The sequence below is a fragment of the Crocodylus siamensis genome, chromosome 3 (assembly GCF_052110815.1).
Source record: "Crocodylus siamensis isolate JL-2025a chromosome 3, ASM5211081v1, whole genome shotgun sequence".
Taxonomy (NCBI): domain Eukaryota; kingdom Metazoa; phylum Chordata; order Crocodylia; family Crocodylidae; genus Crocodylus; species Crocodylus siamensis.
The window spans coordinates 217688928-217706334 of NC_143397.1; the positions used below are offsets into that span (position 1 = coordinate 217688928).

A 17407-nucleotide genomic window follows, 5' to 3' on the forward strand; every position below is an offset into this window, starting at 1 on the left:
AATCACCTGTCATGACAAATGTAACCACAGTAGGACTGCTGCCAGCTAAGCAGCAGAGCTGCCATCAGTCCCAGCTCCCTGTGCTCAGTAGCTCCCTTGTCCACTTTGTCACTTCCTCTTCCTTTGTTCCTAGTGCCCTGGGGTTTCTGGGAGTTGCAGTCCAAACTAATCAGCACAGTTCTGTAGGGCTGTTCCTCCTGTTCTCACAGTCCGTCAGCCATCATTTTTCTTACATCCCTTTTCTATAAATGTTGATTATTAATGATGGAACTATTTTCTGGCAGTCTGTGAGTGTGAAGTGAAATCATTTATCAATATTTACCAATAAAAGTCAAATCCTGCCAAGCCTATATATAAAGTAACTACTAGTCTCTCTCAAACTAAAACATTGACCTCAATTTGCTACAACAAGCAGGAAAAAAGACCTTGCGTAATTGGAAAAAAAGAGCAAACAAATGAATTTTTCTCCTAATGACTAACATCTAGGACTCATTCAAAAGGAATGTAAATGGAAGAGTGCACACTGGTAAGTGACTATGAAAAACTAAACAAATATAAGGGTGTATAGGGAAGATTTAATTCGCTGCAACATACATGAAAAGACAGCTGTAAGAAGGTGAAACTGATAGAAGCTATTACATAGGGAAATGCTTCCTACAAATTAATTTATATCTAAACAAATGTATTGAATTCTGACAGGAAGACTATAACCAAAGTTTAAACAATGACCAACCTATCAACTGATATTTAACTGAAGTATCACTAGAATTGCCTTGGTTTGTCTAATACTTAGTATTATTTATTTAGGACCTGATTCTTCGATGCTCACTCAAGTACTTATTGCCACATGTAGTCCCTTTAAATTGGAGAGTTGCATCCTTCACAACATATCCCATAAGTAGGGACCTACCTAAATAGCAGTTTTGTGGATTTTGTGGAAACCGCAAAATCTGAGGTTGACCATGAAATCTGTTGGGGGCAAAAAAACTTAATAAAAATAAGTTTTTATTAAGTCTTCCCCTCCTGGGCAGGTCTCACAGCCTACTTAGGAGGGAACAGTGCCGGCTGGTAGGGCAGCATGGTGGGGGCAGCAGACAAAACAGGGCTGCCCCAGGGTCTCTCCACCAATCAGAGCCAAGAGGCGGAGCTGCCACGGAATGCTCACAAAATTGGCTCTTAAAGCCAGGTCAAAGTCACAAAAATGTCTTTGTCTCGCAAAAATTAAATGGGTCCCTACCCATAAGTGTTAGTATCTACCCATTGCCTGGAAAGGGTCTAACTCACTTTTGGTGGTACATAACTAATAGCCTACAGGCTCTTTTTATTTAATTTATCCTGAAACTAGAGTCTTTTTTAGGATGAAAAGCCTTTCCTCACTACTCTGTGCAGCCTTCTTACATTTTCTAGCCACAAATGCATCATTTATTAAAAATGTACATCAACAAAAAGAAACACAGTTTACATCATTTTCATTCTGTGGAAAGCACATAAAAGAATTACTTCCCTCCTGTGTGCATCTTGCCTGCAGGGGCCAGGATCTTTCTTTGCAAGTTCCAGGAGATAACCCTGGGCAGCTGTCAAGGATTGCTCCAAGCCCAGCATTTTAGAAACTCTTCTGAGTTTTATTTTACTACAGAATCATTCAATCGCCATTTGGCACCTATTTTGCAACAGATGACAGATGTCAAAGAACTACAAAGACCTCTGAAAAAGTCAGACCCTCAGCTGGTTTTGATGTCAAACTCTTGCCAGAATGAAGGACACATCTATTGCAATTGTCATATCACTCAGATTTTTCCTCCCAAAGCTGCTTTTGTTGAGACATTTTCTAAGCATTAGCTGAAATGAAGGAAAGCAAGGTTTTATTTGGATTTTTACCTTATGAATGAATAATGATGTACATGTATGAAAGAGAAAGAAACAGCTAAATTACAAAAGATGAGAGCCAGGATATGTAGAACTGGAATCAAGGGAACCAGTGATGTAGTTAATGGAGACTTAAGGAATTTGTTTAATCAAGCAATCCAAAACTGTCACAGCCTGCCAATTCTAAGGACTGCTTGATACAACTCAGTGCCCTGGAGCAACTTAAGAGCAGCACAGTGGCTGCTATAGCTTATATTAGAGTAATACAGTCCACAAAGGAGTGTAGGCCAAGTGAGAATTAGTATAGTGGAAGAATGCTCCCCAATATGCTTCCAGCACCAGAGCAGAGGATTTCCACACTAAAGGAACTTTCTGCTGGCACAGAGCTGAGGTGGAATTTTCAGAATTTAACTTCTTGGCACTGTTGAGTTATGTAAAGAGCCAAAATTGTAACTGAGTGTCTAGGTCTGTACTGACTAAAATAAGCTGATCATGTAGAAGAATGTAAGATTTAGACCAAAAAGAATTTGTATCTAGTTCTTATTTTAATTTTGATTTTTGCTGAAACACAGACTTACATACCAGCACAGCTCGACTTTTAAAAAAGGTATTTCCAAGCATAGTGCTCTTCAGTCTCTCTTCCTTTCCCCTAGTGTTCCTTCCCCCACAGTGTGCTTCCCCCCATATGTGTGTGTGTGTGGATAGTTATAGATAGATAGATATCTATCTATATCTATCATCTACACACACACACACACACATCTATATATAGATCTAGGTCTATAGATATTTATAGAGGTGCATTGTATATATAGATATAACAAGAGCAGTTCCTGGCTACTTTTTGCTTGTATAGCAAGTAACATCATACGATAGTTTTCTGATCCAGGGTCCTTCAGCAATACAAAGACACAAATGAATAAATAAAGACCAATGAATCCCAAATTAAAAAGCTGTTTTATTAAAAAATCATTTTAAAGTCTACTAAGGCCTGGTATTTCTGGAAGTGATGCTATAGCTTTGTACGATGATTCCATTTTCACATTTACTTATTAAATATTAAACTTGAACAAAAGACTGCACCTCTGGAATACCAGATGAGGTACTAATAGCTACTTCAGATCTTTTTGTCTGTTTACAGAGAGAAACAAATTGTCTTCATAATAAAATATACACAATAACATGGAATGCAATATTTTTATAGTTACCAAAACATGGTTTTTATCAGTATTTAGCTGAAAATCATATGAACCTGTATTGAATAAATCTGAAATACAGGTATTTATACAGGTTCAATGTCTGCAGGTAAATGCAATGTGAGCTATGTCCTAAAAGATGGTAATGCAAAAATGCTACTGCAAAAACTGTTGTTTCCAAATCTTGGATTTTCGTTGACCATAGTGTTACTCTAAATTTTAGCTGACATAAATCCACTGAAACCTGAAGAGTTATCCAGATGTAAAGCTGGAGTAGTGCATTAATGAATGAGATCTATTCCTTTTAGCAGAGCAGGCACAAATCCAATCAGACACTTGTAAACCTCACATATGAAGTACAGCCTAATGCATCTTAAAACATTCAGGCAATTGCGCCAACCGTCTATTAGTAATAAATCATTATGATTAAAGGAAAACTGTCAGGTAGTTTAGGCCTGAATAAAAGGCTACTGCTACTGATTATACTAAATCAAAAGCCTCAAAAAACCCTAGATTTTTAAAGTTCCTTGTTCTAATTCTTTTAAATATGCTTATTAACTTGACAGTATGGCTTTAACATTACATAAAATATTAACAACTATAAACGTGCACAAAAACCTCACCACAAAAATCACAAAGCCTGAACTAAATTTTGACCAAAAAAAGGGCAACCACATATTTTATTACATTTTATTTTTAGAAATACTACACCTGTGAAGAGTATATATATATACTTCATGGGTATGGCAAAATATAGTTGATTGTATTAGGAGGATGTAACTGGATTGGTTGCATTCTGGAAAATAAAAGTAACATTCTCTTTTATCCTTTCAAGGAAAGGATCATCCAGAGTTTGATGCTGCCCAGAGAAGTGTTTCCATTGCATCAGCTGTGACATGGAAAGAGATTTCTTTGAAGTAGGCTTCCCATGATTTTTTCCAAGCTGGCAACCTCTGTACATAGAGAACATTTCTGCAGAAGGATCTGAAAAGTGATGCAGTAAAAATCTTTTTAGAAATTTTCTTAAAGCTTCTCCTGCTTTCAGTCACAAACCTAGGACTAAGATTAAGCACCTGAACAAGCCTCTGTAGAATCAGATCCTAAATCAATAGTACAGTCCTAGAAGGGAATTGTAACTTTCTCCACATACAATGGGAGAAAAATTAGCAAAAAATTGTACATGAGAAGCACCTGCATTTTCTAGCTTTCCTACAACTGACTGGAAAAAAATGAGAGTGTGCACCCTGAGGCGGGCTTTGGCTTCCTTGATAAGGCGGGCTTTGGCTTTCTCGACAATGACCCATACATCACAACGAGAAACATGCTCGGATGGGATGGGCTCCACCTTTCCCCTAAAGGTAAGCGTGTGTTTTCTTCTAGGTTGGCAGGTCTCCTCTGGTGGGCTTTAAACTAGGCCCGTCGGGGGAAGGGGAAGACGAGGAAGGAGGAAGCCTTGGACCACTAAACTAAGCAACACCCACAAGTACAGCCCAGCCTAGACCGACGAGCGGAACGTATACACAGGTAAGCAACAGGGGCCAGGGCAATGCTGTGATTAGGGGGCAGTGCACACACCCACAGGAGGCCTCAAATGCCTCTACATAAACATTCATAGTATGGGAAACAAGCAGGAGGAACTTACCCCCCTGCTATCTGACACCGACCCAGATATAGTGGGGCTCACTGAAACGTGGTGGGACCCAACGCATGACTGGGCGGTGAATATCAAGGGCTATAGGCTGTACAGGAGGGACAGGACAGGGAGGAAAGGCGGGTGTGTGCCGCTCTGCATTAAGGAGGAATACACATCCTCACCAGGTAGCACAGAGTCAGAGGAGGGGCACATGGAAGTGCTCTGGGTTAGAATACAAGGCAGTCAAAGGGAAAGGGACTTAACGGTGGGGGTCTACTACAGACCACCCAACCAAGGGGAAAAGCTAGACCAGGAATTCTTAAGTCAGCTCATGGAGGTACTGAAGTCAAAGGATGTGGTCGTCATGGGGGACCTGAACTTTCCAGACATCTGCTGGGAAGAGCAGTCACCCAGGTCTGACCGCTCACATAAGTTCTTAGCCAGAGTGCAGGACCTCCATCTAACCCAGGAGGTGCACAGCCCCACCAGGGGAGACGCCTTGTTGGACCTGGTGCTGGCCATGGGTGACAACCTGGTGAGGGGGCTGCGGGTGCTTGACCACCTGGGCGACAGCGATCATCGCCTCCTGGAATTCATCATCCAGCGCAAGGTGGTAAAGGCCTGCAGCAAGGCAGCAGACCTAGATTTCAGGAGGGCAGACTTCAGTGAGCTAAGGACAATAGTCGGGGAAGCACTGAGGTCCCGGAGGGGAGAGGAGGGAGGGGAGCCAGGTGTCCAAGAAGAGTGGTCGCTCCTTAAGGAGACGATCCTCCAAGCCCAAAGGGAGGTAATCCCAACACGGATCAAAGGGAGCAGGAGGGCACATCTAGGACTCATTCAAAAGGAATCTAAATGGAAGAGTGCACACTGGCAAGTGACTATGAAAAACTAAACAAATATAAGGGTGTATAGGGAAGATTTAATTCGATGCAACATACATGAAAAGAGAGTTGTAAGAAGTTGAAACTGATAGAAGCTATTACATAGGGAAATGCTTCCTACAAATTAATTTATATCTAAACAAATGTATTGAATTCTGACAAAAGCCCCCATGGCTCACCAAAAGCATCCGGGAATGTCTTCTAGCCAATGGAAAGGAGGGGCCATCACCAGGGAGGATTATACTGCGTTTGCTCGGGGATGCAGGAGGGCAGTCAAGAAGGCCAAGGCGGAGATGGAACTGGGACTAGCTTCCCGGATCAAGGACAATAAGAAGTCCTTTTTTAAATACATAGGGGGCAAAAAGAAAGTACCAGGTAACATGGAGCCCCTGCAAGACACGCTAGAAAATCTGGTTGTCACACCAGACAACAAAGCTAACCTATTTAACAACTTCTTTGCCTCCATTTTCCTGAGCAGGGACCAGATCAGCCCCCCCACCAGGCCCCCCTCAGGCCCCAGGGGAGGCGCACCTAGGCCAAGGGTCATGGAGGATCTAGTCAGGGAACTTTTGGAGGGACTGGATGTATTTAAATCAGCTGGTCTGGATGATCTCTACCCCAGAGTGCTGAGGGAATTATCTGAGGTCATTGAGGGACCCCTGGCACAGCTGTATGAGCACTCATGGTGCTCTGGTGTGGTGCCAGAGGACTGGAAGAGGGCCAATGTGGTTCCCATTTGCAAAAAAGGGAGGAAGGAGGACCTGTGGAACTATAGGCCAGTTAGTCTTACCTCGATCCTGGGTAAGCTTTTTGAGAGAATTATTCTGGCACATGTCCACGAGGGGCCAGCAGGGGAGATTATGCTTAGGGGCAATCAACACGGGTTCATTAGAGGCAGGTCCTGTCAGACCAACCTAGTGGCCTTCTACAACCAGGTCACCAAATCCTTAGATGCAGGGGTAGCAGTGGACATAGTCTTTCTGGACTTTCGGAAGGCCTTCGACACTGTCTCTCACCCCGTTCTCATTAAGAAACTGGGGGACTGTGCTGATGACACCTACACAGTCAAATGGGTTGCCAACTGGCTGGAGGGCCACACCCAGAGAGTGGTGGTGGGTGGGTCATTTTCAACCTGGACAGTGGGCAGTGGGGTTCCGCAGGGCTCGGTCCTCGGGCCCGCACTGTTCAACATCTTCATCAGTGACTTGGACGAGGGGATAAAAAGCACCCTGTTCAAATTTGCTGATGATACTAAGATGTGGGGGGATGTGGGCACGTTAGAAGGAAGGAATAAGCTGCAATTGGACCTAGACAGGTTACAGGGGTGGGTGGATGAGAATAGGATGGGATTCAACACTGACAAATGCAAAGTGATACACCTGGGGAGCAAGAACCGGCACCATACCTACAGGCTGGGGAACTCCCTTCTCATGAGTGCAGAGGCAGAAAAGGATCTCGGAGTCATCATTGATGCCAAGATGAACATGGGCCAGCAGTGTGGGAATGCAGTCAGGAAGGACAGCCGCACCTTGTCATGCATCCACAGATGCATCTCAAGCAGGTCCAGGTAGGTGATCCTCCCTCTCTATGCGGCACTGGTCAGGCCACAGCTGGAGTACTGCATCCAGTTCTGGGCACTACACTTCAAGAGGGATGTGGACAACATGGAGAGGTTCCAGAGGAGGGCCACTCGCATGATCGGGGCAGCAGGGCAGGCCCTACGAGGACAGGCTATGGGACCTGAATCTGTTCAGCCTCCATAAAAGAAGGCTGAGGGAGGATCTAGTGGCCTGTTACAAACTAGTCAGAGGGGACCAGCAGGCACTGGGGATTCCCTGTTTCCCTGAGCACTACCAGGAGTGACTAGAAATAAGCTGACAGAGGGTAAATTCAGATTAGACATCAGGAGGTGCTACTTCACTGTCAGGACGGCTAGGATCTGGAACCAACTACCAAGAGAAGTGGTGCTGGCTCCTACCCTGGGGGTCTTTAAGACAAGGCTAGATGATCACCTTGCTGGGGTCGTTTGACCCCAGTACTCTTTCCTGGCATGGCAGGTGGTCGGACTTGATGACCTGCTCAGGTCCCTTCTGACCCTACTATGAAACTATATGCTTATTTACGAAGGCCTACAATACTCCAGAGAGTCCCCTGTGGTTCATTGGTAGAATCCTTGTCTGCCACACAGGAGACCTGGGCTCAATTCCCATGTGCTTATACAAATACAGCAATGGAAGCACCAAATGTCAGACTCAGTTTGGCCTTTGGATTCTCTCTGAGTGGCCTAAAGGGGAGATGAAAGATCTGGGCAGCCTCCACTCCTCAAAAAAAGCAACCTCCTGCCTAGCCATATGCATTGAAGATCTAAGTGACCTTTCATGCATATACCATGATCCAAAAGGCTCAATGGTTGCCATAAAACAATACTGCAGTAGCTGTTTTACTTGAGCAACACTGCTATCAAGATGGTAGGCAAAAAACAGACATTGCACTAGTGCCATGTGTGCTATGCGATCATATGAGTTTCATTTCCTCCACTCCAGAACAGAAGCTCAATCTTTTAGCCATTAAAACCAAACAAAAACCAAACACCCATAAGGCACACTGAAATCAATAGACTACTCTCCAGGGTGCTTTCACAATAAGCAGAAAACCAAAAACACTTCTTGTACTATAAAAGCATCCTAGCTGAATTAACCAAATACTTCCTGACTTAGGTGGGGACATGATGGGAAAAAATATGAGCAAAACTTTCATCAATCAGCTGGAGACTAGTATTCCACCAGGCTCAATCAACCTCTGTTTTATTGCTCTGTTGGTAAGAGGACAGGTATATGTTTCGACAGCAGGCTCACGGGGATGTGCCAGGTATAATTCTCACCAGCTGCATTTTTACTTAATGCTGATGAAGTTACATTTTTTAAAATTACATGCATTGTATTGGCTCGTACTACTATAGATTACAGTGTCTGTTTAAAAGAAATAAACATCCACACCACTTTGGACAGGAAGTTATTGGGTAAGAGATGCCACTTCTGAGAAACTGGGATGGCCACAGGGCTTAAGAAGTGATGGAGAGGTGCCTTTACTAAACTCAGATCAAAGCATTAAAAAAAATAAAAAATCCTATCCCTAATTTTGAATCAATTATACATAAGGTATTAAAAAAACATGAATGCAGAAAGAAAACAAAAAGGGATAGTTTCCAAGCAGACAGGGTGAAATAAGGGACATTCAATGGAGGCGGGAGTATTTTGCCCTGGGTCTATAGCAGGTAGCAAGTAAGGGATGGATCAGCACCCCAAAACTAACTGTATTCATCACTAGTTTTTAGGTGGTAGCTATATCATGAAAGTTTATTATGAGCTTTCATAAGTTTATTATGACCTTTGGCCAGAACCTCAACTGGTATAAACTGGCATATATCAGTTTGTAGCAGCTGATGATCTGGTCCATTGTGTTCTTACTAATTCCTTTTTCTCTTGACACTTTCTGAGTAAGTATAATTGCTCTCATTTGGTTGTGACCACTGTTACTAGTTCAGCTAAAGTAAAAGTCATCGTTTCAAGAAATGAAACTGTTCTCATTGCCATCTAATACAGGAGTCCTACTGATTGGAAAAAAAGGTGTGAGACAATGTCATGAGGATTTAATAAAAAGCATCATTACTTTAATCCTTTTGCACCAGGTTTCAGATTTTTTTTAAACACGTGGTTGGTCATTGAAAAAAGACGTCTCAACCCTGCAAGTGCCAGAGAAATAAAGAAAAAACTCACTTTGATGGTCTTTCTTCGCCATACAACTGCACTCAAGCAAGTCATGGGTAACACAGCTGGAATCTTCATGTAGTATAAAGAGGTTTCTAAGCTCCTCAGTGGAAAAATGAATATGTTCAGATGTCTTGGAAAGATCTACAACTGCCCCAGAAATGTCTTGCTTGCTGATTTGTCTTTGATAAATCTTTTCTTCTATTGAGCCTGCATTGAAAGACAACGAATACATTAAGGTAAATTTTAGACTAGTTTTATAAAAGATGAAAATCCCTGACAATGGGATAATCTGGAAACGTTAACATAATATTTTCAGTTATTAAAGAGTATTTAGAACAAAGTAAAGGCAACTGGTTACCCTTTGCATCTATGAGAGATCTCCCTCTATTTTCAGTAACTGAGTCTAATGTAAATGTTTTCATGTCCTTTATAACAGATGTTTTACAAAATTCACTACTTTTTTACACTATTAATAGCTCACATTTCCTCCCTCGAGGGTATGCTAGAATACCATTTACATTTATAATATTTCTGACCTGTAGTTAGCAGTCTGTAAATACGCACAGTATGTTTCTGACCATCTCTCCACACTCTGGCCATTGCCTGAAGAAAGTAAAATAGAAAAGATCTTAAAAGACCATTATACAAAAGAGATTTAGCCAAAATATGCATGTTCTTCTGAGCAAATGCCAAGCTCTGCTAGCTCATTAAAAGGAACAATATCAAAATAATACATTCCCGCAACGTTATCCTTGACTGTGTTACTATTATAATTTTAGGTACAGCCATTTTAAATATTTTTTAAATAAATTTGCTTTTTACCACTTATGCCACTTACTCATTGCATCACAAATACATATCCAGCACATGTCCATGTAACACAAGATGCAGTATTTTGCAAGCTGAAGCGTCTGGGGTTTATTTTACCAGGGCGTGTTTCTTGAAACACATCCCAAGTGACCATGGTGAGCAGAATTTGGAACAAAGACAAAGCAAAATACCTAAGAGTTCCTTTCAGGGGTTAAAAAATTAATATACGTGTACAAATGGAGGCCTAGCATTTAGAAGGGTTTTTTTAAAAAATACAGAATTATTAAAATGTTCTTATGCCAACAAAATCCCTAAAGCACTTCTGTAATAATTACAAGAACAGCACTAGTTTTCTTTTAACATCTGTTACCACTTGACTTCTTTCCTCTTTCTACACTATACTCAGGACCTCTCTTCAGCAGTATTTGCTATGTAGTCTGATCAGTAATTTGATTTCACTTTTGGAAAAAAAAAATAGAGATGATGGAAGCCAGGGCCATGCAAGACATCCCTCCAGAGAGAAAACATATCGATTCCTCTGTCGTGTATGCTCCCTGTTTGCCACAGTTAAGTGCTCTAAATTTATTTTACCTTGAATTTTCAAATTAGGCACCAGCAGCTCTGACTGCATGTTACAACACAAGGCACATACAACACACATAACAACTGAACTGTTCCCTATCTATAACTAGGAACTAGTTCACAACTCTCATGGGTCAGAGGTGTTCACATGCACAGTGTCCTAGCATTCCAAGCAGAATAGTCAACTTTCAGGGGTTGAAGTGCTGTGGATCAGGCACCAAAGGGTGCGAATGAGCACCTAACCCAGCATGCTTTACAATGAGCAAGGGGTGATGGGGAGGGAACAGAAGACGAGTGTTTGAATCCATGCTCCGAGAGTCCCACAGGATAGTCCCATGTTTTGGTTTCCCTTCTCTCTCAAACATGAGTTCACTAAAATTCAGTAGCCTGAACTGACAAGTAGTATGTTTACCTCACTTGGGGTAGTGGGGAAAGAAGGCAGTGGGGAAGAGAAATGAGTGCTTGGACCCATGTTTTTGGGTTCCCAGGGATTGAGGGGAATATGATGAGGGGCCGAGTAGAGATAGAGTAGGGAGGCAAGACATAGTTTCATAGTTTCTAGGGTCAGAAGGGACCTGAGCAGATCATTGAGTCCAACCCCCTGCCATGGCAGGAAAGAGTACTGGGGTCAAACGACCCCAGCAAGGTGTACATCAAGCCTCCTCTTAAAGACCCCCAGGGTAGGAGCCAGCACCATGTCTCTTGGAAGTTGGTTCCAGATCCTAGCTGCCCTGACCATGAGGCTTCGGGAATGGTGTCTCGAGGCAAGCTTTGGCTTCCTTAACAATGACCGGCACATCACAACAAGAGACATGCTCAGATGGGATGGGCTCCACACTTTCCCTAAAGGTAAGTGTGTGTTTTTTTCTAGGTTGGCAGATCTCCTCCGGCAGGCTTTAAATTAGGTTTGCTGGGGGAAGGGGAAGACAAGGGCGGAGGAGACATTGGACTGCCAGACTAACCAACACCCACAACTACAGCCCAGCCTAGGCCGATGAGTGGAACATAGACACAGGTAAGCGACAGGGGCTAGGGTAATGCTGAAAGTAGGGGGCCTCAAATGCCTCTACACAAACGCTCATAGTATGGGACACAAGCAGGAGGAACTTACTCTCCTGCTAGCTGACACCAACCCGGACATAGTGGGGATCACTGAAACGTGGTGGGACCCAACACATGACTGGGCAGTGAATGTCAAGGGCTATAGGCTGTACAAGAGGGACAGGATAGGAAGGAACGGTGGGGCTGTGGCACTCTACATTAAGGAGGGATACACATCCTTGTCAATTAGCAAAGAATCAGACATAGCTGGTTGTTAAAAAGATAGCTTTTATAACCAAGCAGTACAAGGGAGCTTACTGAAAAAAGTATTAACAAAAGGGTTGGGGGGAAAGCATCAGTAGAGTTCTGGCTGCATACTGGAATTGCTGGTTGCAAGGTGGGCTGGTGGGGGGGGGCAGGGAGGAGAAGAGCAATGCAGTGTGGGATGCCTGGAGGACCAACCAGACCTATGTCACAGAATGCTTTATGTCCACACGTAATATGTACCTGGTGCACAGTGCACCAGGTTCAAAATAGTAACTGATTTTCCAGGTACTCTTCTGAACCATTCACCAAAACTACCCTAGGTGTTATATACGTCCACACCCATATCTGATTAGCATGGGTTCAAACCTGCAGGGATACTTTTGATAAAGGAATAGCGCTAACTTAAACAACCTGCCTTTCTCCACAAACATGGACTTTCTTCCAATATTATCTTTGTCTAGATGCATATAGACTGATAGTCAATTACAGACCAGCAAGAGATTTAAGATTTGATATTTTAGAAGCCACTTCCACATTAATCAAAACCCTATTTGGTCTACATCCCATCCCTGATATAAACAGTTGTATCAAACCTGAATATCAGTAGCTGGATTCCAGTCGATATCATATAAAATTAAATGAGATGCACCAACAAGGTTCAGACCAACACCTCCAGCCTTTGAACTTAGCAAAAAAATAAATGCTGGAGAGAATTTATTATTAAAACTATCAACGATCTGTTGTCTCTGGGAGACAGGCGTTTGTCCATCAAGTCTGGTATAAGAGTATCCATAATGCTTGCACATCTCTTGTAATATATTCAGTGTCTGGGTGTAATTAGACACCAGCACAACTCTGTCAAACAGAGAAACAAAGAACTTAGTTGCACACAAGCAGCAGAAGGTAATAAAACTATAATATTTTTATTTATTGCAGGCAACTAAAAAAAATAAAACTACAAGTCACATAGTTGCTCATCAGCCTCATTTTACTCAAATATCTTGACAAATAGAATGTTTCATTTTGCAAACAAAGGCACAAAATTGATTAATCTGCATTATACCTGCCTTTAAGCTTTCAAATTTGAAAGCACTGTCTTTCCAGCAGGACTCTGCTTAATGTACAAATTGAAGGGGTTTACTTATTTAATTTAGATTTAGATTTCCATTTATACAAAATAGGTCTGCTATTTTGGACCTATTTTGGATACTACATATTTCTACACAAGGTGCTATCATAACTATTAAATAATAACTTTGGCTTCACTTAAACAAAAAGCTGCTATGAATATTTTCACAGAACCTGAGAGAATTCGAACAAGATAAACTACTGATAGGACAAACGGAGGTCTATTTTAAGCCAATTTTGCTTCCCCAAACTTCGGGGTTTGCATAACATGAAAGAAGAGAAAGCGGAGGGCAAAAGACATTTCATAGTTGCAGGTATTATCACAATTTTTGGTAAATTTGGTCTTTTGGTTCTTTGAACTACTGACTGTGCAGTTACCTGTACTATATCACTGATCTTTTTTTATGCACTGTAACTCCATTAACACCTTGGTAGGTAAAAAGATACAGAGCTTTACTGCACTTCAGGTGCTGCATGATGACTGCCCATGTGCATACTCTTAGCCAGCGGTAGATGAATGCTAACTGCAGTTAGATTAATTGGCTGTGCCTCTCAGTAGAGCTACTTAGCTCAGGTACAGTACTGTGCAAATGTGGCTACCCTGCTTCACATTCAGGACACAGCACAGAAAATCATGTGGCGTTCTTCAGCATGGCACCACATGGTACAGTGAGAGGTGTCAACATGCCAATCAAGAGAAAAGCTGCCGTTGTTTAAGCTTTCAGCTGCTGCAAGGTAAGGGCTTTCACATGGGGCAGTTACTATGAAGTACATGATACATGGTAAAGTTGCACTCATTTTTACTCTACATAAATTATCTGCATGTCTACACCCTCCATCTCAGAAATCTGCAAATGCAGAATGTTTCTTTCTCTTTAACTCCTGGGAAAGACTGTCCTGAGTAAGGGAAACAGCCAGTCTAACATCAGCCACAAAAAATATTAACCAAATGGAGCATTTCATTTCCAGCTCTGCCTGAAGGGCACAGAATGAATGGAACTTAAATTATAAAAAAAAAATTGCTTAATATTAAATCTAAAAACAATGAGATATAAGGGATGTATTGTAGGGAAAAAGCCAGCAAGGGGTCCAAGACTCCATATGTCATTAGTGGAAATGTATCTGTAACAAATTATGCATTCAAGAATTCTGCTGTGACAGGATGGCGTTAAGTGAAACCACACTGGACTCTGGGCTTGAAAAACCACTCCAATTCACACCTGGTTTTTATTCTTCAATAGGAAAGATATTCTGAAGTAGGATAAATACAGTGTAAAAGATATGAATCTGGAGCAACATACAGAAAATACAACTAAATGCTGGTGAATGCAGAGTAAAGCATAGCTAAGGGACAACTGCTTTCTTAAAGTATTACAAAATAGTCCAGAATGTATACAGGAAGAGTCAAAGTTGCTCACTCTGAGTTGTCATTCAGCAACAGGAGACAACTATCTCCCTTAGAACCAAAATGATGGGGTGGTACTTTTCCCTGATAACTTTTGAAAAGACTTATAGAGATGGTTACAGAGCTGGATCCACAAAGGTATTAAAAGATGCCCATCAAGGCAACTAACTCCTACCGATTTTGATGGAAATTAAATATAAATAAATACCTTTGAGGATCTGAGTCTTGGACTCTTTTAACATGGAGTAAGAGGCAAACACTGAACAATAGTTATAAACTTGACCATACCGCTAGAAACAGCTCATAATCTAGCAAGTACAAATATCTTTGCTAGGCAATTTTAAATACTTAGTGCACTAAACAATTACCCCAAGGAGATAAACAGTTCTGTGCAAGTAAGAGGTACCATGTTGCAGCACGCTAGTTTCAGTGTGTTATTTGCTTAGCTAATAAAGTTCAGTATGAAAAGAAGCCAAAAATACTATTTGTCTGGAAATAACATGAACAAGTACTCTTAACAAGTGTGTCAACTGCGAGTCTTCAGTTACTAGTTGTAAAATAAGCATAGGTCTTAGCACAGTATGTGTGTTAAGTATCCTTGGCAGCTACACTAGACTGGCAAAGGAAACACACTGTCGCTATGTTGAGGAGGAATAATCAGAAGGATCACCTTAGTTAAGATGTAAATAATAATTTTTTCTTTTCCTTTGCTCTTACCTTTCAGCAGGGCTGAGCTCCCGGATTGCTGTTAACAACTTTGCCAGCACCTGCAGTTTTCCTGAATCAGCCTCAGCAAAAGTGGTCGAGGCATAATCTTGTGGGAAAACATTTACCAAGCCTTCATAAAGATTTGATTCATCGTGTTCATCAAAAGTTCCACTGCACTCTTTTTCCTATAAAAAAGATTGGCATTGTATATATTTTCTAAAGAAAATTTAAAAATTATTTTGTAAATAGTTTCATTACTACAACCAATAATTCATATAGATACTGATGCTGATAACCTCGTTTAATAACTTCATACTGTTTACTCTAATACACAGTTTTACACAGTTTAAGAATAATAAAGTCAAAGTCGATGTGTATCTTCTATCTTCAGGTCTTATTTATATCTGGATAAAGTACAGAGAAGGAAATACTATTAGTTTGTGCCTGCTTGTTCATCTCTTTTTTTTTTAAACATGAGAGAAGCTGACACTATGTTTACACCTGCTTCATTCTATGGTAATCTATTATGGAGCATCAGAGACATTTATTTTTAAGGAAGCAGCACAAGATGCAAACAGGCCAATTAGATAAATGTAGTAAATGAGCCTGTATTGAAGTCTGTGCTGCTGCAACTACATTGCTACTGATACATACACAAGATAATTTTAAATCGGTTGGAGTATTGACCCGCTACACTGCAGTCTGCTTGATAGGCATATTCAGACACAGCCTGAGATAAAAGCTTTAAGTAACTTCTGCACTTAAGAATTTGACTCTAATGGTAGTTATTAATTAACATATCAATCTAGTTACCTGTGTCATTGCTGCTGTTATTCCAGAAATTCTGAAGTAATGTATAGTGGGATTGGATATCACAGGAACTAGAGAAAGAAGAAACCTACTAAATCTGTGGTGTAGAGCCTGTAACCTCTAGCTTCAATCAGCAAGTGTTCTGGCAGATGTTAATTTAATGGCATGATGGGATCTTATTCTGGATTCCAACAACTATACATCCTGCCATGCCATATGTGTATGGCAAGGCACAATTTTGGAGATCAGGGACAGATCCCAATTGTGCAACCCTGGCACAATTGCATGCAAAGTGCCCTTTCAAGAGGCCATTGCATAGAGCCCAGGAACCTAGGCTCCACACGCATGGCAAGTTTATACCCACATACCAGGCAGGGCTGCCTGTGGGTTTAGAGGGGGCCAGATGGGGAGGAGTTGATGAGCTCCCTCTGCCCAGGAAACATAAACCTGACTATGATGCAGCCCTGCATGGACTGTACGATACACAGGTTTACAAGGGCTGAGTGGACCCAAAGCTGCCTCTGGTGATGGGGTAGGGACCAGTATTAGGTGCTAGACCCAAGGGCCTGATGCTGCTTCCTGCAATGAGGCAGAGGATAGCTTCGAGTCCTGGTGCTCCCTCCTGGGATTGCACAAGGAATAGCACTGGGGCCCAGGTCTGGGACCCAGCATTGCTGCCCTGGATCAAGCATGGGGCAGCATTGCTTTCGAGGTTCAGGTGAGGGACAATGCTGGTTCACACCAGAATCATACCATAAATGTAATCTGCCTAGGCCCTAAAAAAGGGTGAAGAGCTAGCAACAAGCAGCTTGTGTGTACTATACAGGCCTTGTAGTCATAGAGGCTTCAGTGGCTGCCACTTGGAATAGAGTTTATGGAGTGTTTGTTCCATAGTTGACTCAGTATATCTGACAAAATGCCTTAATTGTCAAGGTCTGCAGTACAAACTAGCTTTATAATACATTCAAAATGTATTCCTTTGAAAACAATGGATTTACAGTCTGTTCATTGTAACATATTTTTACAAATTTTCAGGGGACGATATCAAGGCTGGGTAGGCAAGTGAATTAACAGAAGCATTAGAATCAAGAAAATAATATACAGTAGTGGGGACCGGCTCAGAGTTTTTACTCATATATATCCAGATTTTCCGATATTTCTAATGGTTAATTTTTTTTTAAAGCTATACTCGTTTTCTAAAGCAGATCTTATTTGAGGCAGAGGAAGCGTATTAAATGAGCTCCCTCACAAAGATCTTTAAAAGTACTCCCGCCCTTGTGTATAGGAATGTCTAATACTCTGTTGAAGCA

The 17407-nt window shown here is 41.6% G+C and overlaps 1 protein-coding gene across 8 annotated transcripts in view; it reads right to left on the bottom strand.

Moving 5' to 3' along the window:
• Positions 1–2810: 2810 nt before the first annotated feature.
• Positions 2811–17407, bottom strand: part of RAD54B (RAD54 homolog B) — a 121955-nt gene continuing 107358 nt past the window's right edge. For 7 of the 8 annotated variants that reach the window (XM_090040347.1, XM_090040346.1, XM_090040345.1 and 4 more), the window contains 5 exons: positions 15297–15472; positions 12640–12901; positions 9883–9949; positions 9353–9553; positions 2811–4046 (listed from right to left, as the gene is read on the bottom strand). In XM_090040347.1, coding sequence (XP_089896473.1) covers positions 3829–4046; positions 9353–9553; positions 9883–9949; positions 12640–12901; positions 15297–15472 — 924 coding nt within the window. In that variant the 3' untranslated portion in view covers positions 2811–3828. Of the gene's footprint in view, positions 4047–5674; positions 5914–9352; positions 9554–9882; positions 9950–12639; positions 12902–15296; positions 15473–17407 lie in introns of those variants that run through there. The other variant, XM_090040348.1, reaches the window with a different exon arrangement.